Source organism: Rhinoderma darwinii, chromosome 3 (genome assembly GCF_050947455.1).
Source record: "Rhinoderma darwinii isolate aRhiDar2 chromosome 3, aRhiDar2.hap1, whole genome shotgun sequence".
In the NCBI taxonomy this organism is placed as follows: domain Eukaryota; kingdom Metazoa; phylum Chordata; class Amphibia; order Anura; family Rhinodermatidae; genus Rhinoderma; species Rhinoderma darwinii.
Window position 1 is genome coordinate 19,377,290 of NC_134689.1, and position 22,314 is coordinate 19,399,603.

Consider the following 22,314-nt stretch of genomic DNA (forward strand, 5'->3'; position numbering starts at 1 on the left):
CCTTCCAAAAGGGCAAGATATGGCGTTAAGCTTTACAAAAATTGTGTGAAAGCGGGTCAGGATTTACCACCGCCTTCAGGATTTATGAAGGGCGGGAGCGCTCAATAATTGTTCCTGGATGCCCCCCTGATGTTTCCACCAGCAGTAAGATCGTGTGGGAGATAATGCAGCCTCTGCTTCACAAGGGGTACCACCTGTACTGTGATAATTTTTATTCCAGTGTGCCCCTGTTTAGGCATTTGCATGCTGCAAGGACTGGGGCATGTGGTACCATGTGCAAAAATTTTATTGGTTATCCGCAGCAATTAGTGGGGAAGCGCATGGTAAAGGGGGACTCCTGTGCTTATGATTCTGAAGAATTGCTGGCGGTCAAGTTCAGGGATCGCAAAGATGTGTATGTGCTAAGCACGATTCATACCGCAGGAACAGTGGCAGTGAGGGAAAGAGGGGCAACATCGGACAAGCACAAACCAGTGAGCGTGTCCGAATATAACAAGTACATGGGGGGGGTGGATTTAAGCGACCAGGTTTTACAGCCGTATTTAGTGAAACGCAAAACAGGAACCTGGTATAAAAAGTGGCCATTTCTCTTCTACAGGTGGCAAATCCACAACTCATTTTTGCTCTATATAAAAAAAACAGAGGCAGAGACACATACCTGGACTCCCAGGAGATTGTTCACCTGCTGGAGAGCTCCATTTGCATAAATCTGCAATTTCTTATTTTAGGAAACCCAAAAAAATAAATTCCCATTATACCCCTAGATGAATATTTTGGGATTTCTGCTTCAAGAGCAGATATTTTGGAAGTGTTATAGAAACTCTGTTGAGTTTTGTAAAACCAGCTTTGAAAAAAGGCGATTTGTGAAATAAGCTTCTTCTATCGTCCGCCCTCCTACATCTCTATGTGATAAATAAGGCACACATATTTGGTATCCCCATGCTCAGGAGGAGTGGCAGAATGTGGAAGATGATGAATTTTGTTCGTGGTCCGAACGGTGTGTGAATAATGCTGGCATAAACTGACGCAATTGCTAAATTCTTGAATTTTTTTCTAATTTTGCCCACTTAAAAGAGAAAAAATAAAAATGATATATACTGACAAATGCCATGAAAACAAAGCCCTATCTGTCCTTTAAAAAAAGAGTGTAAAATTCAAAGATGAACTTTATTCACCTGCAGAGTTATAGTCATCTAAAGAAGCGCATAGCAAAATTTGTGACTTTTTCTCTGGTCATTTAGCTGTAAAACAGCCTAGTCCTTAACCGGTTAAATTTTGAGAGGTTCTCTACCCTTACAAGTAAAATTTACATACGATCATCCAATAATGCAAAATCTGTCCTGTGAATTCCAGATTTCCAATGCACCCTAGTAAGTAGATCACCACAATGATTATATCTCTATATGAGACACAGACCCCTGATCTAGGATATAACAATATTCTGCAGCAGTGACATTTTGTAGCATTGAAGCTCCACCAGATGATGACATAAAAGATGCTGCAGTAACACCGTCTAATAGACACATCTATGAACATAGCGCACGGACCTTTTGAGTCTCACCTCCAAGTGGAAACACAAGCACAATGGATGGCATGCAAGATTTAAAAGTCAAGAGCGCTTGGAAGAAGCAGCCGAGGAGAAAGGAGCAGCGGCCCCTCGCACTCGCTCGTCTGTCAAGTACAAACAATTGTAACAAGCAATCTGCAGTGGTCTCTACTTAGAAAACACATTCTCCAGAGGCCATTATTTAAGACTAATTCTCTCCTGTACAAATAATTACCTGCAGAGCCGGCCTCCATCAGAGGAGATGTACACACATCTGTCCGTCAGATTGGTGGAAATAGAGACAAATTCATTGATATAACCCGCTCGTCTCATTAATCGGAAAGTGTTCACCAGCTTCTGGTGGTCCCGAATAACCCCAAGAATGTTTCCTTAACAAAAGAAAATACATTATAAATTTATAAAGAGATCGACAGGAGAGAGAGAGAGAGAGATCGACAGGAAAGAGAGAGAGAGAGGAGAGAGAGAGAGATCGACAGGAAAGAGAGAGAGAGAGGAGAGAGAGAGAGATCGACAGGAAAGAGAGAGAGAGAGGAGAGAGAGAGAGATCGACAGGAAAGAGAGAGAGAGAGGAGAGAGAGATCGACAGGAAAGAGAGAGAGAGAAAGAGAGAGAGAGAAAGAGAGAGAGAGAGATCGACAGGAAAGAGAGAGAGAGAAAGAGAGAGAGAGAAAGAGAGAGAGAGAGATCGACAGGAAAGAGAGAGAGAAAGAGAGAGAGAGAGAGATCGACAGGAAAGAGAGAGAGAAAGAGAGAGAGAGAGAGAGAGAGAGATCGACAGGAAAGAGAGAGAGAGATCGACAGGAAAAAAAGAGAGAGAGAGAGATCGATAGGAGAGAGAGATCGAGAGGAGAGAGAGATCGAGAGGAGAGAGAGATCGAGAGGAGAGAGAGATCGAGAGGAGAGAGAGATCGAGAGGAGAGAGAGATCGAGAGGAGAGAGAGAGCGAGCAAAAGCCATCGATAGGAAAGAGATAGGAGAGATAGAGAGGAAGAGATCGACAGGAGAGAGAGAGAGCGCGATCGACAGGAAAGAGAGAGAGAGAGCGCGATCGACAGGAAAGAGAGAGAGAGCGCGATCGACAGGAAAGAGAGAGAGAGAGCGATCGACAGGAAAGAGAGAGAGAGAGCGATCGACAGGAAAGAGAGAGAGAGCGATCGACAGGAAAGAGAGAGAGAGCGATCGACAGGAAAGAGAGAGAGAGCGAGCGATCGACAGGAAAGAGAGAGAGAGCGAGCGATCGACAGGAAAGAGAGAGAGAGCGAGCGATCGACAGGAAAGAGAGAGAGAGCGATCGACAGGAAAGAGAGAGAGAGAGCGATCGACAGGAAAGAGAGAGAGAGAGCGATCGACAGGAAAGAGAGAGAGAGAGAGAGAGAGATCGACAGGAAAGAGAGAGAGAGAGAGAGCGATCGACAGGAAAGAGAGAGAGAGAGCGATCGACAGGAAAGAGAGAGAGAGAGCGATCGACAGGAAAGAGAGAGAGAGAGCGCGATCGACAGGAAAGAGAGAGAGAGAGCGATCGACAGGAAAGAGAGAGAGAGAGCGATCGACAGGAAAGAGAGAGAGAGAGAGCGATCGACAGGAAAGAGAGAGAGAGAGAGCGATCGACAGGAAAGAGAGAGAGAGCGAGCGATCGACAGGAAAGAGAGAGAGAGCGAGCGATCGACAGGAAAGAGAGAGAGAGAGAGAGAGAGCGATCGACAGGAAAGAGAGAGAGAGAGAGAGCGATCGACAGGAAAGAGAGAGAGAGAGAGAGCGATCGACAGGAAAGAGAGAGAGAGAGAGAGCGATCGACAGGAAAGAGAGAGAGAGAGAGAGCGATCGACAGGAAAGAGAGAGAGAGAGCGATCGACAGGAAAGAGAGAGAGAGAGAGAGCGATCGACAGGAAAGAGAGAGAGAGAGAGAGCGATCGACAGGAAAGAGAGAGAGAGAGAGAGCGATCGACAGGAAAGAGAGAGAGAGAGAGAGCGATCGACAGGAAAGAGAGAGATCGACAGGAAAGAGAGCGATCGACAGGAAAGAGAGCGATCGACAGGAAAGAGAGCGATCGACAGGAAAGAGAGCGATCGACAGGAAAGAGAGCGATCGACAGGAAAGAGAGCGATCGACAGGAAAGAGAGCGATCGACAGGAAAGAGAGCGATCGACAGGAAAGAGAGCGATCGACAGGAAAGAGAGCGATCGACAGGAAAGAGAGCGATCGACAGGAAAGAGAGCGATCGACAGGAAAGAGAGCGATCGACAGGAAAGAGAGCGATCGACAGGAAAGAGAGCGATCGACAGGAAAGAGAGCGATCGACAGGAAAGAGAGCGATCGACAGGAAAGAGAGCGATCGACAGGAAAGAGAGCGATCGACAGGAAAGAGAGCGATCGACAGGAAAGAGAGCGATCGACAGGAAAGAGAGCGATCGACAGGAAAGAGAGCGATCGACAGGAAAGAGAGCGATCGACAGGAAAGAGAGCGATCGACAGGAAAGAGAGCGATCGACAGGAAAGAGAGCGATCGACAGGAAAGAGAGCGATCGACAGGAAAGAGAGCGATCGACAGGAAAGAGAGCGATCGACAGGAAAGAGAGCGATCGACAGGAAAGAGCGCGATCGACAGGAAAGAGCGCGATCGACAGGAAAGAGATCGATAGGAAAGGGAAATAGAGAGACATCAATAGGAAAGAGAGGGAGATCGATAGGGAAGAGAGAGAGATCAATACGAAATGAGAGCGATATGAAAGATTAAATATCAATATAAATCGCTCCTTCTCTCTTATATTGCTCTCTCTCCATCTCTCTCCCTCTCTGTCTCCCTAGGTCTACTGTCTCTATATCTATTTATCCATCTCATATTTATCGATCTCTCCCTCTCTAATATGCCAAAAATATTCAAATGAAGCAGCACTCGTGTAATAAAGTGGTGGGTGCAAAGCAAATAGCGCTTAATCCACAGCTCAAGATGCCATATGAGAAGCAGGACTCCAGCAATGTCCAGTAAGAAAATCTGTGGTTTAATTTTCCCATGTTTAAAGCTTGGCTTTAAAGAGGCTCTGTCACCAGATTTTCAAACCCCTATCTTGTATTGCAGCAGATCGGCGCTGCAATGTAGATTACAGTAACGTTTTTATTTTTCAAAAACGAGCATTTTTGGCCAAGTTATGAGCATTTTTATATTTATGCAAATGAGCCTTTCTTAAGTACAACTGGGCGTGTTTAAAGTTATGTACAAGTGGGCGTGTATTGTGTATGTACATCTGGGCGTGTATTGTGTGTGTACATCTGGGCGTGTATTGTGTATGTACATCTGGGCGTGTATTGTGTGTGTACATCTGGGCGTGTATTGTGTGTGTACATCTTGGCGTTTTTACTTGTTTTATTAGCTGGGCGTTGTGAATAGAAGTGTATGATGCTGACGAATCAGCATCATCCACTTCTCTTCGTTAACGCCCAGCTTCTGGCAGTGCACAGACACACAGCGTGTTCTCGAGAGATCACGCTGTGACGTCACTTCCTGCATCGTGTCGGACGAGCGAGGACACATCGGCACCAGGCGACAGAGGCTACATCGACTTACGTGCAAACGCCGATGCTGCTGCAGAATTAACTGTAGCCTCTGTCGCCTGGTGCCGATGTGTCCTCGCTTGTCCGACACGATGCAGGACCTGGGGCAGGAAGTGACGTCACAGCGTGATCTCTGGAGAACACGCTGTGTGTCTGTGCACTGCCAGAAGCTGGGTGTTAACGAAGAGAAGTGGATGATGCTGATTCGTCAGCATCATACACTTCTATTCACAACGCCCAGATGTACACACACAATACACGCCCACTTGTACATAACTTTAAACACGCCCAGTTGTACTTAAGAAAGGCTCATTTGCATAAATATAAAAATGCTCATAACTTGGCCAAAAATGCTCGTTTTTGAAAAAAAAAACACGTTACTGTAATCTACATTGCAGCGCCGATCTGCTGCAATACGAGATAGGGGTTGCAAAATCTGGTGACAGAGCCTCTTTAAACATGGGCAAATAAAGAGAGGATATATCGCTCTCTTTCATATTGCTGACCGCCGGGGGAAGGACGGGTAAGTACTGCTTCGTTTCTTAATTTATCTAATTTTCTGCCATTACAAAAAAAAAGAAAAACTTTAACCAGGTCTACGCAGCTGATTTGGAGCTCTGTATCAGAAAAACAAAGCTCTGAACATGAAGGCTACGTCAAGACATTGATTAGCACAACACATTGGACCTAACAAAATGATGCACATTCACTTTATGGGACATTTAAAAAATGTACACCAATTTTTATATAACTTTATTTCAATGTCAATCTTGCAAAACGGAGGCTAAAAACAGGGAATAATTGGGTTTTAAGTCCCATCACTTCAGCCTGCGTGTTCGGTAATAGTACTATAGATTTCAAGGTGGGCTGCTATTTAAGACACTGAACATTTAAAGACCAAAAGTATTAATGAAGGTTTGGCAGTACAGAAATAATTTAATCTGCATTTTTTCCCATTATCTATTTTATAATCCCCTAGAACAGATTTTATTAATCTGCCTTCCTCCTCCTCAAAGGATTTCTCAGTACTAATAGGGAGTTTGCATAAGATTGAGCAGCAGGTGAATAACTGTCTCCACAGGGGGTAAAACTTATAATATTAGTCCTTCACAGCATTGCGAGGCTTGAATATGTACCTTTATGGTGCTATTAGCAAAAATTTTCTGATACAGGGATCCGAGTCCTTTGTATAGCTATAGGGTTAAACAATAAAACTCAGGTTGACTGAACCCACCACTAAAGGGAACATAGGAACAAACTGCATACTGTAGCTCCCTCTAGTGGTGGCTGCAGGCAGCCATAATGTTATCATTTAACCACATTTTTGAAAAACACAAATTTTGGGACTGACAAATTTTGGTTCACAAAGTTTGCTGCTTCAGTGTTTTCAGACCTTTAAGCATTTCATAAGTTCTTAAACTTTTAATGACAACAAATGCATCAAGTTGATGCAAATACTCAATATTTACGGCAATGACCCTTCTTTTTCAAGACTGGCACGCCCTGGCATGCTGGATATCAGCTTCTGGGCCAAATCCTGACTGATGGGAACCCATTCTTGCCTAATCAGTGCTTGGAGTTGATCACAATTTCCGTGTTTTTTTTTTTTTACCACCATCTTTTTGAGGATTGACCACAGGTTCACAATGGGATTGAGATCTGGGGAGTTTCCTGGCCATGGAACCAAAATCGTAATGTTTTGTTCACCGAGCCATTTAGTTATAACTTTTGCCTTGTGACGTGGTGCTCCATCATGCTGGAAAAAAGTATTGTTCATCACCAAATTGCTCCTGGATCATTGGGGAAGTTGGTCTTGGGGGAAGTTGGTCTTGGGGGAAGTTGGTCTTGGGGGAAGTTGGTCTTGGGGGAAGTTGGTCTTGGGGGAGGTTTAGATAGCATTCTTTACTAATGGAAGTGTTCTTATCTAAAATTGTGAGTGATCCCACTCCCTTGGATGAAAAGCAACCCCACACATGAATGGTCTCAGAATACTTTACTGTTGGCATGACACAGGACTCATGGTAGCGCTCATCTGCCTGATGTCCCAAACAGTGTGAAGGTGGCTTCATCAGAGAAAATAACTTTATCCCAGTCCTCTGCAGTCCAATCCCTGTACTTCCTGCAGATTGTCAGTCTGTCCTGGAAGTTTTTCTTGGAGAGAAGTGGCTTCTTTGCTGCCCTTCTTGACAACAGGTCAGCCTCCAAAAGCTTTCGCCTCACTGTACGTGCAGATGCACTGACACCTGTCTGCTGCAATTCCTGAGCAAGCTCTGCACTGGTGTTGTACCTATCCCGTAGCTGAATCCACTCTAGGAGACTATGCCGGCACTTGCTGCACTTTCTTCGGTGTCCTGAAGCCTTCTTCACAGCAATTGAACCTCTTCCCTTGAAGTTCTTGTTGATCCAATAAACGGTTGATTTAGGGGCAATCTGACAAGCAGTAATGTCCTTGCCTGTAAAGCCCTTTTGATGCAAAACAATGATGACTACATGTGTTTCCTTGGAGGTAACCATGGTTAACAGAAGAAGACAATGATTTTAAGCACCATCCCCTTTTAAAAGCAACCAGTCTGCTCTTATAATTCAATCAGGCATGACATGAGTGATATCAGCTGCCTTGTCCGGTTTTTGTGATGAAGTTCATTTTCATGGCAAGTAATGACTTTGCAATGAATGGCAATTCACCTGATCACTCTTCATAACAATCTAGAGTTAATGAAAATTGCCACTATAAAAACTGAAGCAGTAGATTCCTTTATTCCGCAAAGCACCAAATGACTTGTTGCCCAGCACCACCAGGTCACATCTCTGGCTATCGCAGAAACGTTCCTTTGGACAACACATCCCCATGAGGGCCGGTGATTGACTGTCGCGGTAAGAAGATGCGCTGTGGCACTGGACACAACGTCATTGTGCCATGATGATAACACAACATGACTGTTAGGGGACCAGAGTGTTGGCATGGAAATTGTGCCAGTTTAAAAAAATGCAGTTTGATTTTTCACTCATGAATGCACTTTGCTCGTGGCCAATGACTTCTACCCGGCTGGGAATTAAAGGGTAACTAAACTTGTAAAAAACATTTGACGTCATAGTGACATGTCAGAAGATTTAATCGGTGGAGGTCCGTGCACCGAAACCTGCGCCGGTTGCTAAAACGAAGCAGCAGAATTGCTCGGGTGTGCACTGTGCCGCTTCAATTCCGATTGGCTATCCTCGGAGCGGTGTACGGGGCTCAATAGAAAGCCGCACAGTTCGCTTGGCTTTCCGATCAGAAACATAGCAGCACAGCTAGTGCTGTGCCGCTATGATCAGAAACGTAGCGGCACAGCACTCACCCGAGCGTTTCTGCTGCTTTGTTTTAGCGATTGGTGGGAGTCTCAGTGCTCGGACCCCCACGATCCAAAGTTTATTTACACATTAAAGCTTGTCGGTTTGAAGAATTTCACCTATGGATTTTGTGCCAATGAATAAATAGCATGCCTAAATGTAAGGGTACTGAACATGCCGCCCCTGCTACATATGTCAGTAGTGGAAGGGAAGAAGAGTCCATTCTCACTTGAACCTAAGGAGCGCTGATAATAAGAAAGGGTAAGGGAAGAATTACACCATCCAATACTGTAACATTAAGACGTAAATTACCGTTGAGGAAGACAATAAAAATGTTTGCGTAAGCCAGCTCTTCACCACACAGCAGATTGACATCTTCCACTCCAAGATTACCGGCCAATTTTATTATAGGCCCATCTTCCATATCAGTTGTGATATGTGTCATAAGTGCAAGATTTTTCACCAGACCGCAAGCCTAAAACAGAAGATAGAACAAGTCTGAATTGTGCCGATGTCAGAATCCGGTGTTGTCAAAAACAATGGCTCAGAGAATACGGGTCAATGCCGAGTACAACTATTTCACCGCAAGCAAAGGATCAGTACGGTCTTGTAATATAAGTAAAGGTTTACCTCTCCTTCAGGAGTATCGGAAGGGCACAGCATACCCCACTGAGAAGGCTGCAAGGATCGAGGGCCACTAACTTTTCTTGTCTTTTCAAACTGAGACGATATCCTGGTCATCATTCCCAAGGCGGATATGTAAGACAGTCGTGATAACACCTGCGTCACACCTTGACGGTCCATTTTAAATCTCTTCAGTGACCAATTCCCCTGTGTGGATTGAACGAACATTTACAAATCTGTGACAATTCAAAGGAACAAATACGTCCAAGTGCACGGTTTACTTCAGAATGTAGAAGAATATATGGGGCGATCATTTTCTTCATCGTCTTCACGAGTTAAGCTCTTTAATGGTCCTTCTGTAAGCTTTACATTGGAAGACTAGCATCACTTTCACCTACAGCGGACCATTCTATATGTTCATTTTTGAGGATTGCAGGTGAAGAGAACGGAATAGACCATGTGATACATCCGCGACCAGAGTTTGGGGGGTAAGGAGTCATTTTAGTATTTATAATAAGCACCCAGACGTGTAACTTGATGCTCCTGTGCCCCAATGCAATATCTAGATCAAGGCCCCACCACCTACTATGTGCCATTTATAATACTAATGTCTTTATGTGGCAGAGGGGGCCCCCCAGGCACCAGGGCCGGGTGCGACTGCTACCTCGGCACCTCTTATAGCTTCAGTACTATTAGCACCGACAAGATCTACCGTGAGACCTGTTATCTGTGCACTTTTCCAGACCATAGAAAAGTGTTAGCTCTGAATTCTTGGCACTGGTCGGTAGTCCCATACAGATATATGGCGCTCTCAAAAACGTGTAGGTAATGAATTCAAAATTGTAAGTATATATCATGTATTTCTCATGTGCCGGACGCAGCGACATGCATGTAAAAGGTCTAGAGAGAATCTGTAGTATTTATCAGCATTCAGTATATGCAACCGATCTAACAAGAATCCCTTTGTGAGAAGAAATCCCATTTAATTGATTGTACTCGCCCCTTCATAGAGTGTTAGGTCTCAGGTCGGATAAATCCTGATAAAAACGTAAAGCAATCCTCTCCGCTTACCGTAGAGATGGCATTCACCATGCCATTAGTGATCTGGTCTTGACGCATGTGTTTCACAACATCGAACTGAGCAGCTCTTTGCTTAGGAATGACTTGGTCGGCGATCTTCTTCATTTCAGAGTTAAACTTTTTAAACAAGTCTTCAAATAAGAGGGATAGCAGCTGCAATGCAAAAAGACAAGAGAAACCCTCATTACTACTCTCAGTACCGGGTACTCAATATCTCATTTAAGGGTATGTTCACACGGGCTATTTTCAGCTGTTTTTCGGGCTGTAAACGCCCTGAAAAAAAAACGGATAAAAATACGGAGGCTGAACGCCTTCAAACATCTGCCCATTGATTTCAATGGGGAAAAAGGGTGTTCCTTTCCCACGGGGCGTTTACACGGCCAATTTTAAAAACGGCCGCGTAAAAAAAACGCCTTGTAAAAAGAAGTGCAGGTCACTTCTTTAGCTGTTTTTGGAACAGTTTTTTATTGACTCAAAACGGCCGTAAAAAACTCCGCAAAAAACGTAAGTTGCTTAAAGAACGGCTGAAAATCAGAGGCTGTTTTCCCTTGAAAACAGCTCTGTATTTTAAGCCGTTTTTTGTTAAGCGTGTGAACATACCCTAAAGGGGTTGTCCCACTTTGCTAAATGCATTCCTGGGCTTTGATCAGCTGATTTGGTGGTGTAAACTGTAGACACAAAGGTTGGGCTCCATGGCAACATTTGGTCGCCCACAATTTATTACTATGACTGATATGCAAGCTTAGTGTTTCCCTATAAGTGTAAAATGTTGCAGGCCACCACAAAAATTCTGAATTCTTGCGTAACTTTTCCCACCATAAGTAAAAAAATTGGTTTTGTGCAAGTTGCATTAATGTTGCGATTTTGCTGCACTCAATGATCTTAAACCATTTAAATGAATAGGGGACGATGTAATATTTGCTAAAGAAGACCTGTCACCCCTCCTGACATGTCTGTTTTAGCAAATAATTGTATTTCCAATAAAAAAAACAATTCTAGAGCCTCTTTTTCTTAGAACTTCTACGTTGTGCCGTTCCTCCGTTATGCAACTGGGTGTTGTCAATTGGGGGAGGCGTCCCTACACAGACATTGTTTTTTCATGGGAATACAAGTATTTACTAAAACAGACATGTCAGAAGAGGCGACAGGTCCCCTTTCATGCAGATTCCTTCAAAGCAGGAGGCACCGTTCATATAAAAATGCACACACACTTGGTGCGGATGCAAGAGATGTGTGTGTATATATATATATATATATATATATATATATATATATATATATATATATATATATATACACACACACACACACACACAAATATATATACATACATACACATACACACATACACATATATATACATACACACACATATATATATATATATATATATACACACATACACACACACACACACACACATATATATACATACACACACATATATATATATATACATACACATATATACATACACATATATATATACACATACACAAACACAAACACACACATATATATATATATATACATACACACACATACACACACACTGTACTATTTTATGTTTTATTTACAGCGCCCCTTGTGGACGAACCTGTAACAATGGCCAAAACCATATTAACTACAATAAGCATCTAAGTAGTTTACTGAAGCAACAGTGACCTCTCTGGCACTGCACAGGTTAACAATCATCCGGTTTTCCAATTCGCATTAGTCAAAGGCTTTACAGTTTACAAGACACCAACAACAGTACCGGGAGGGAGGAAAGGGGGCAAAAAATATGAAAGAATTTAAGCCGCTGCAACAGTTTCACCAATTAGCTTTATGTCAGAGAATTCTAATTAGGCGCCTTGAGATTGCTATTTAGCGCTAAAGCTTTTAGAGTGCCAAATTCTCCTTTTCACACAAACCGGTTGCAAAATTAAAGACATTAGGCAGCCTTAATTACATTATCAGAACAGCCGGGATTAGGCAATCTCTGAAGTCAATGCGGTATTCTTTTGTCACAAGGCAGAAATCCCTTGCCGTGCAGGGTGGTGGATTTCGAGGCCTGCTCCATATCTCGTCCTCACAAAGCAAGCTGCATTAGACACAGAAAAATACGGCCAAACAAAAGAGACGGGGTAATGCTCCACAAATAATGAACACGTTAAGAAGAGGGAGGCGCAAGGTGAAAAGATTAAGTCTCAAATCGGTAGGTCTTGCTAACACCTCTGCTGGCGAAGGGCCTACCCCAATCCTCTAGTGACAAAAAAAAGTTTAAAAAAAAATTGGTTTGGCTTATGGGTCCACATCTGTTATCTAAAGCCGGAGCCCATTTCATACTTCTTTTTCCCATGGGGTGTGAAATTAGCAGAAAAATCACATCATTTTGTATTCTCTCTTTTCTTTGTGGATACAATACAGTCTTACGCATGGCATTGTTGGCAGAGTCGTCTCTTCCAGTGATCTGAACACATTGAGAACATTTTCCCTTTCTTTGCAACAGTATGTCTTCTGCTGGAACTGAACATTTTACTGGAGACGCAGAAAAAAAAAATTCGTCTCTGAGATCGCTGCCAAGTTTAGATTATACATAGAGAATGGGGAATTCGTACATTATAAAATAAACACGAAAAAAGAAATGAAGAGCGAAAATGGAGCCTCCCGATTCACCAAACTGCCTTCTCATCGAACACAACGGGGCAAAACAACTCAAGGTTTTGCTTCAAATCCCCCCCCCCCCCCCCACAAAGTTGGTTTGCAAACTTGTCTGGTTCATTCAGATATTGGTGGGAGATTTATCAAAAAATTTTGCAAACAGTGAAGAAGTTTCTCATGGCAACCAATCAGAATGCTTCTTTCATTTTCAAAAGGGCCTCTGAAAAATGAGAGCTGGAGTCTGATTGGTTGCTATGGGCAACTACTCCACTTTTCCTTTGCACTAGTTTTAAAAAAAATCTTCGCCAATGTATCCTAATGGGAGGTGAACCTTGAATTGGCAAAGGTCAAAATGAATGGATCAAATTGCACTGGGAGATGAAACTGTAGCTGTTGGCACCTTCCTGGGTTACTGTTTTGGTAGCTCTTGCTCTTACAACTCTGTTTAACCCATGAACCACATACCATAGTGTATATGTATACCCTGTAACATTAAAGGGGTTGTTGCACGAGATTAAAAAACCATGGCTGCTTTCTTCTAGAAACTCTTGTCCATGGCGGTGCCTGGTATTGCAACTTAGACCCATTCACGTGGATAGGGCCAAGCTGCAATACCAGGCCGAGCTTATGAACATGAGTGGCGCCATTTCTTATAAAAGCAGCCATGCTTTACTATTTTTATTCAACCCCTTTAAGGAGGTTTCCCAAGATCAACATTTTTCACCTTTCCATAGGTGATCTGTGGGGGAGGCATTTCTTGGGCTAGACCTATACAGCGTATTGCACCATATAGCACGATGCAATGCCAGTACACAGGGACAGACCTCTATAGATTAGGGCATTAATAAAGCTTTGTCAGATCTGTATTGAAGACTATTAGTAGCCTACATCGCAGATTCAGTCAAAAATCCTGACGGACCCCAAAACAGTCAATGGGATCTGTCTGGCGCCATTGGTGTCCATCATGTGACGGATCCGGCACTGCCATTATTTTCATAGTTCTGCTCCTAGGACGAATCAGAACAATGGAAAAGATCAATGCAGATGTAAACAAGCCAGCGACCTCCAATTTGGGCGGCAACAAGACTGCATCATAAAGCGCCGCCCACTTGGTTGATCTAACAGATGCCCCAATTCAAAGGGGTTCCTAGTGATGTCATTGGGCCTCATATGAAAACTGACGGTGCTGCACATCGCAACAACACATCTGCAAATATCAGTCACACACAGGAATGTAAAAATATTTCAGGAGCATCTCAGATCTGGACATATGTGGGATAAAGTAGTGATAATGATGAACCCTACACAGACAGCTTTTACCTGCAATGGTTAATAACAAGGGATACAACACTGCAATATAACCGCACAGCAAATGGAGATAATTACTTTAGATCACGGTCCCTTGCCATTTTTTTTTCCCTTTCATGCGTTTGAAGCTTTTTATTTAGGCCCGGTTTACATCTGCATTGGGGGCTCCGTTAGGGGTCTCCGTCACCGATCTGGCCGAGATTACAAGACAACAGTACTGGAAAGCCGACGGAACCCATTCAATTCAAAGGGTTCCATCGGTGGTATCCGTGGTGCAACGGAACCGTCGCTTCCGGTTTTCCCTTGTTCGGCTCTTCTGACGGAACAGAATGGAAAACCCCAATGCAGGTGTGAACATAGCCTTACATGCGCTGTGCTTAAGGACCACCATACCTGTCCTGCAAGCTCCAACCTCTTGTTTCCATAATAATCTCGATCATCGACTTTATTTTCTCCTTGAGCCAGGATCACTCTCCGAACCATCACTGCAGTGTAGATGCATTTCGCTCTGAAATTAAATTCTTTCACCTAATGAAGAAAAACTTTATATTTTACAACTTGCCTCCATACACTGAAGCACGAATACACATAAAATGGGTGAAGTTACAAGTTTACAATCCGTACATTCAAATCAACTCCCAGAATTACATCCTCATATTCCCTTTGCTTCCATCTGGCTCGTTACCATAGAGCAGCAGGGACACACTCCGTGTGGTGCCTTTCTATGGTGTCGCATCACAAAGATATTGTCTCCTAGAAATAATGCTTCTAGGGGAGAATACCTGGGTACTACAGCATCCAATGGAAGAGGCCATCATTTATTTCTGATGGAATCCTATGTAATATGAAATCGAGGGGCATACAGAGGTACCTAAAGCCCCATAGACTTATATAGGCTATATTACAGCTCGGAGGTTGTGTGGGGCCGTAATACCGGCACAGTGGCCTAATACTGGTTGCACTGCATATATTAGGAAAACTAGCCACTAGGATAGGCTTCTCTACACCAGTGCGTCTATTGCATGCCCATAAATTGTAGAACTAGTAGTATCTAATAGTGGCTACTAAACTGGCACCTGGAGTGGCACAACACAGCACATCACATATGGCCTATTACTCAAACCAGTATAGTATTCCTGTTTAAGAAGATGTTGTGTATGTGTGACACGCCAGGCCTCCCAGTGCTGCAGAATGGGCCACATGCAGGGTTGTAGCTCTTGGATTGGTCATTTAGAGGCTATTAACTGTGCTTCATTAAAGGGGTTGCCTAACAATTGTAAAATAAAATGTGCTCACCCTTTTTACATACTTTGTTTCAATTCCTTACCATTTTTTCAAGATCTCTGCATGCTGTATGAGAATGGAAATATTCAGGGTAAAGAAAAAAACCATCCAGTTTGCACTGCCTAGCGTCACCTCTTTTTTTTTTTTTCCTTCCATCAGAGGTAAGAGTTGGGAAAAGCCTCAACGTATACCCCCGACAGGAGGCACAGACGTATTCCACCGTACAGGCACACAGTGGGATACGTCTCCCAAAATCACCGGGCACAGCGCTGAGCCTGGGGGAAACCCTTGATATCACTGATCATGCATGGACAGTGATGTCAGGTGCTTTCAACTATGGAGTTCCCGTCCTGAGCAACGCATATGCTCTGGCTGGGTAGCCCTGTCTTGGGGAAGCCCTTGATGTTACTGTCCACATATGGACAGTGACGTTAGGGGCATTGTAATGAGAGAATCCCCGGCCAGAGCGTCGGCAATGCACCAATGTATTTTGATTAAACGTATGTATAACAGCAAGAAATAGAGTAGTGATGGAAAAAGTTCAGTGCAAGTTCAGCTTACACAGGGTTTGTTTGTAATCTGTAACCACGGAGACACATTGGTGTGCATAGTAGCTGTATACATAAAATGGTAGGAAATCTTCAAACAACAAATAATATAATAATCTGGCAGAAATAAAATATCGGGAGTGCCAAACTCAAACTATAGAGATTCAACCCCATCAGTCTCCGCAGTGGTTGGTAACGTACCGGAACATGAGCCAGTATGGTCGATGCCAGGAGCTCACGAGATTCATCCGTTCTTGACTTTTTTTGTCCTCCTCCTCCCCACATCCTCTGCCTTCTAACTTTATTACCAATATACTTTAAAGCCTGTTTTAAAAGAAAAAAACAACATATGTCACTGCAGGTATAAAGTATCTGCCCCCTTCCAAAAAGAAAAAATCTCAAAAGAATGTGCTCTGCTCTATGTGCCTTAAATTGTAACTAAACTTTTAAAAAACTTTTGACATGTCAGTGACACGTGAGAAGTTTTGATCGGTGGGGATCAGAGTCCTGAAACCCCTACCGATCCCCAAACAAAAATCGTCAGATGAGCTCTGTTGAGCGCCGTGCGGCTTCTTTTCTGATCGGCTTTCCTCGGAGCGGTGTATGGGCTCAACAGAAAGTCTCTGAGTCCGTACACCGCTCGCTTGGCTTTTTGAGGAAAGCCGATCAGAAACGAGGACTAATAGTCTGACACTTTTACGTACAGCTATGTGCCCGACTATCAGGCTGTTTGCAATTTCACTGTAAATTTTGCCAAGGCTGTGAAAATGGCATTCAATGCCAAAACTGAATGTCACAAAACAATTGTCTGCACTAACCTCAAAAGGCATAAAGCAATAGTTTGTTGGGGTAACTGAAAACACATGTAGCATTTTGATACTATTCAACCGGGTCACATCAAAAGGGGGAAAAAATAAAAACAATAAAACTTTATTTAGTGTTAAGCCCAACGTTAAAGTCTTGTAATTGAGGTTCTCTCTACCCGGTTATGCTTTGTATTACAGGCTGCATTCCAGAAACATAAAATGAAAGACGTAAATATTTAAAAATAAATAAATATATATAAAATTGAAACAAACAAAAGAACAAAAAAGAAATAAAAAAAAATAAAAATCGGAACTGAGATGTATTGATCCACACTAAAATAAAATCTCACCTGCATCTGGGTGAAGATCTGTGCTTTTTGGCACTCCTCCAAGCTTGGCCCAAAAGCCGCCATCACGTGTTCCTCTGTCCCAATCATCTGTACAATTTCTTGGTCACTTTCAACAGCCATCGCCTATGGGAATGAGAAAAAAAAAAAATAATAATAATTTTTTGGCGGTGTTCACTTTGTGACATTTGCTTATGGTAATGCTGCGCCGCTTGCTAGAATTACTTTCAGGCACTTATTTGACTCGTGTAAAATCCAGCCATCTGGCAAAGTCGACTGCACAATACTAGAACCTGAACGAGCCATTAAAAGTGATTTGATACCAGTTTTAGTGCCGGAGGTTAAACACTATGGCATGTGAACATAAGTGCGGTAGTAAAAGGAACAGAAATAAAATGGCTTTTCGCAGCTCTCCGGAATGCGGCGGACATGTTTGGGGTTTGGGAAAGGTGATTACACTAAACATTATGTTACAATGGTGGGATATAGAAATGAATGATGTGGCCAATATGCTTGGCCGATTATGTGATTCAAGTTGAGGCGCCGTGGTTGTGCACATCCCCCCTTTAACTCCAAGCATTTCAAAAAAACCTACGCACCAAAAGTGCAGCTCCCATTTCAACTCAAACCCGGCATAACATGGTATAATAGGTCTGCCACGTAGGGGATTATCTATGGCCCGTCAGTAGCCATGACAGTGTGAGGATAGATGCGAGAAAGATAGATAGACAGAGACGCGCGATAGACAGAGACGCGCGATAGACAGAGACGCGCGATAGACAGAGACGCGCGATAGACAGAGACGCGCGATAGACAGAGACGCGCGATAGACAGAGACGCGCGATAGACAGAGACGCGCGATAGACAGAGACGCGCGATAGACAGAGACGCGCGATAGACAGAGACGCGCGATAGACAGAGACGCGCGATAGACAGAGACGCGCGATAGACAGAGACGCGATAGACAGACACGCGATAGACAGACACGCGATAGATAGATACTAAACGGAAAAAAAAAAACTTAATAGCGTTAAAAACCACCCTATGATCTCCTTTACTATATTGCTGACTATATGACATTATACAATACTAAGCTACACATAAAACTATAATTTGGGAATGATTTACAAGATGTCGTATTATATAGGTATTCTACCTTAAAAGCAGTGGAGGAAAAACCTCCTAATAGAGCATCGCACAGACAACTAAACGGCAGGACACGGACTGCTCATGACCTATGGAGACCGCCATAAAGCCTTCTACACACAGCAGAGCGGACCACACACAGGCATAAAAAGGTTATATCTATAATCTATATATATATATCTCACCATGCTGGGAAACAAAAGCCTAGGAATGCATCCATTAGGAAACTGATGACAAATACGTGTCTACTTAGCATGGAGCCCTGCTCATATTAATAGATGGAATATCCCTTTACAAATTATTCTATACATCAGGATCAAATCTTATTTAAAGGGATATTACCACATTAATGTTTGTCCTCTAGAATGCCACACATTTGGATACAGCTGTTTGGATGATGTGATTATTTATTTTGTATGGTTTTAAATGGTATTAAGTAGAGAATAAAAATCTAATAAGCTGCATGCTCCCCACGTGCACTGAGAGGAAGAGCTAGCCGTGATCAAAAACATTTCTGAAAGATCAAGAGCGGAGCCTGCGGTCTCTTTAGTGTATGGCATGGACTGATCACAAGAGGGTAGTAGCAGACAAGAAGATTTAAAGCTCCTCTAAGTGTAGGGAGCACGTACAGCTGGCAAGCGCTGCCAGACTTAATACTCCGCAATACTACTCGTCTCAGAAGAATCTTACGCCAAGACCGTTCCCAGGGAGGTCTTCTTTGTAAATTATTTCCCCATGTTAAACTAATTAACTAGAAACCACATTATAAATCGGGGTTGGAGCTCCATTTTTTTTGTTACAGAGCTCCCTTTCCATGGCTTGCTGAATGCATAGATTTCTACATCACATGGTCACCACTAGGGGGCGCGAACTAAATACAGACTCATTGCTATTATAAGGCTTTTCCCATCATAGAAAGCAATGGCCTCTCTCTAGGATATGCCATGACATTCTGATCAGTGGGGGTCCACCACACCAATCCGGAGAATGAAGGGGTGCCCAATCCCATTTATCGTGCTGCCTGCTGAGACCACTGCAGGGAAAAAACGAAGGAGGACCCCCACTGATCAGAACGTTGCAACATATTCTAGCAATAGGTCATAACATTTAATGATGGAAATATATATGGGGATGACAGATCCGTATTTAGTTCTCCCACCCTAATGGTGGTCCCGTGCCAGAGAATTCTAAAATAAGTATAAAATACAGGATTTAACCCCTTCCCGACATGCGCCGTACATGTACGGCGCTGTCGGGAGGTGCTTCCCGCAAAGCGCCGTACATGTACGGCGCAGTGATTGTGCGGGCTCAGAAGCAGAGCCGGCACCATCACCACGGGGTGACAGCTGTATTATACAGCTGGCACCCTCCTGTAACTGCCAGGACCGGAGCTATTCTCCGATCCGGCAGATTAACCCCTCAGATGCTGCGCTCAATAGAGCGCAGCATCTGATAGGTTTTCACCCGATCGGCAACCCAGTGATGCAATCGCTGGGTTGCTGTGGCAATCGGACGCCAGAAAATGGCGTCCGAGTCTGCCTTGTACGGGAGCCGATGAGGACCCGCCTTCGGCGTGTCCTCATAGGCTTGCTGTCAGTGAATAACTGACAGCGCTAATACACTGCACTACGTATGTAGTGCAGTGTATTAGAGTAGCGATCGGGGCATCAGGCCCTCATGTCCCCTAGTGGGACAAGTCAGAAAAGTAAAAAAAAGTTAATAAAAATGTGGTAAAACAATAAAAACACACACATTTCAAATAAAAATAAAGCTAAACTGACTTTTTTCCCATAGTAAGTCTTTTATTATGGGAAAAACCGTAAAAATTAAAAAAACTATACATAATTGGTATCGCCGCGTCCGTAACGACCCAAACTACAAAACTATTATGTAATTTATCCCGCACGGTAAACGCCGTAAAAAAAAACCATGAAAAACAAACGCCAGAATCTTTGTTTTTAGGTCACATCTCCTTCCAAAAAATGCTATAAAAAGTGATCAAAAAGTCACATTTACTCCAAAATTGTACCAATAAAAACGGCAATGCGTCCCGCAAAAAATAATCCCTGACACCGCTTTGTGCACGCAAAAATAATAACGTTATGTGTCTTAGAATATGGCGAGACAGAAAACAAATGATTTTATAAAAAAAGTGATTTTATTGTGCAAAAGCCGCAATACGTAAAAAAAACTATATAAATTTGGTATCGCCGTAATCGTATCGACCCGCAGAATAAAGCTAACATGTAATTTAGGGCGCACTGTGGATGCCGATAAAAAAAAACAATAAAAAACTATTCCAGAATTGCTTGTTTTTGGTAATTTCCTTTACCAAAAAATGAAATAAAAAGTGATCAAAAAGTCGTATGTGTTCTAAAATGGTACCAATAAAATCTACAGCCCGTCTCGCAAAAAACAAGCCCGCACACCGCTCAATCAACTGAAAAATAAAAAAGTTACGGCACTAGTAATGCGGTGATGAAAAAACATCTCAATGCGCAGGCCGGAGGGGAACATTCCTTCAGTTTCAGGGCCCTAGTATTTAGGAACTAGGAAAGGGCAGGGACATAGCACATCCGCTGGAAGCGAGGGCGCCCGTATTATATCAGCGCAAAACTTTCCCAGTAATATTTCCCAAACTACGAAGGAGAAAAAGTCCCCAAAAGGTGCAGAGCGTTACAAAGGAGGGATAAGAAAGAAAACCGTTTATCAATGTGACACCGGCCTGCGCATAACGGATCGCTTCACAGCGTAACACACATCTATGGATAATTGTATTATTTACCCCATTATTATACCCTCTTATTATACCCTGATGTACTCCGCACAGATTACATATACCCCTGATATACTCCGCACAGATTACACATACCCTGATGTACTCCGCCCAGCTTACATATACCCTGATGTACTCCTCACAGATTACATATACCCTGATGTACTCCGCCCAGCTTACATATACCCTGATGTACTCCGCCCAGCTTACATATACCCTGATGTACTCCGCCCATCTTACATATGCCCTGATGTACTCCTCACAGATTACATATACCCTGATGTACTCCGCCCAGCTTACATATACCCTGATGTACTCCGCCCATCTTACATATGCCCTGATGTACTCCTCACAGATTACACATACCCTGATGTACTCCTCACAGATTACATATACCCTGATGTACTCCGCCCAGCTTACATATACCCTGATGTACTCCGCCCATCTTACATATACCCTGATGTACTCCTCACAGATTACACATACCCTGATGTACTCCGCCCAGCTTACATATACCCTGATGTTCTCCGCACAGATTACATATACCCTGATGTACTCCGCACAGATTACATATACCCTGATGTTCTCCGCACAGATTACATATACCCTGATGTACTCCACACAGATTACATATACTCTGATGTACTCCGCACAGATTACATATACCCTGATGTTCTCCGCACAGATTACATATACTCTGATGTACTCCGCACAGATTACATATACTCTGATGTACTCCGCACAGATTACATATACCCTGATGTTCTCCGCACAGATTACATATACTCTGATGTACTCCGCACAGATTACATATACTCTGATGTACTCCTCACAGATTACATATACCCTGATGTACTCCGCACATATTACATATACTCTGATGTACTCCGCACAGATTACATATACCCTGATGTACTCCGCACAGATTACATATACCCTGATGTACTCCGCACAGATTATATATACTCTGATGTACTCCTCACAGATTACATATACCCTGATGTACTCCTCACAGATTACATATACCCTGATGTACTCCGCCCAGCTTACATATACCCTGATGTACTCCGCACAGATTACATATACCCTGATGTACTCCGCACAGATTACATATACCCTGATGTACTCCGCACAGATTACATATACCCTGATGTACTCCGCACAGATTACATATACTCTGATGTACTCCGCACAGATTACATATACCCTGATGTTCTCCGCACAGATTACATATACTCTGATGTACTCCGCACAGATTACATATACTCTGATGTACTCCGCACAGATTACATATACCCCTGATGT

The 22,314-nt window shown here is 43.2% G+C and overlaps 1 protein-coding gene across 1 annotated transcript in view; it reads right to left on the minus strand.

Annotated features, from left to right (window-relative positions):
• Nucleotides 1-22,314, minus strand: part of POLR3B (RNA polymerase III subunit B) — an 89,517-nt gene that overhangs the window by 54,224 nt on the left and 12,979 nt on the right. The window contains exons 10-16 of the mRNA XM_075856074.1: nt 17,091-17,213; nt 16,136-16,258; nt 14,496-14,630; nt 10,143-10,304; nt 9,078-9,278; nt 8,760-8,922; nt 1,782-1,935 (exon numbers count right to left, since the gene is read on the minus strand). Of these exons, the coding sequence (XP_075712189.1) occupies nt 1,782-1,935; nt 8,760-8,922; nt 9,078-9,278; nt 10,143-10,304; nt 14,496-14,630; nt 16,136-16,258; nt 17,091-17,213 (1,061 nt within the window). The remainder of the gene's footprint in view (nt 1-1,781; nt 1,936-8,759; nt 8,923-9,077; nt 9,279-10,142; nt 10,305-14,495; nt 14,631-16,135; nt 16,259-17,090; nt 17,214-22,314) is intronic.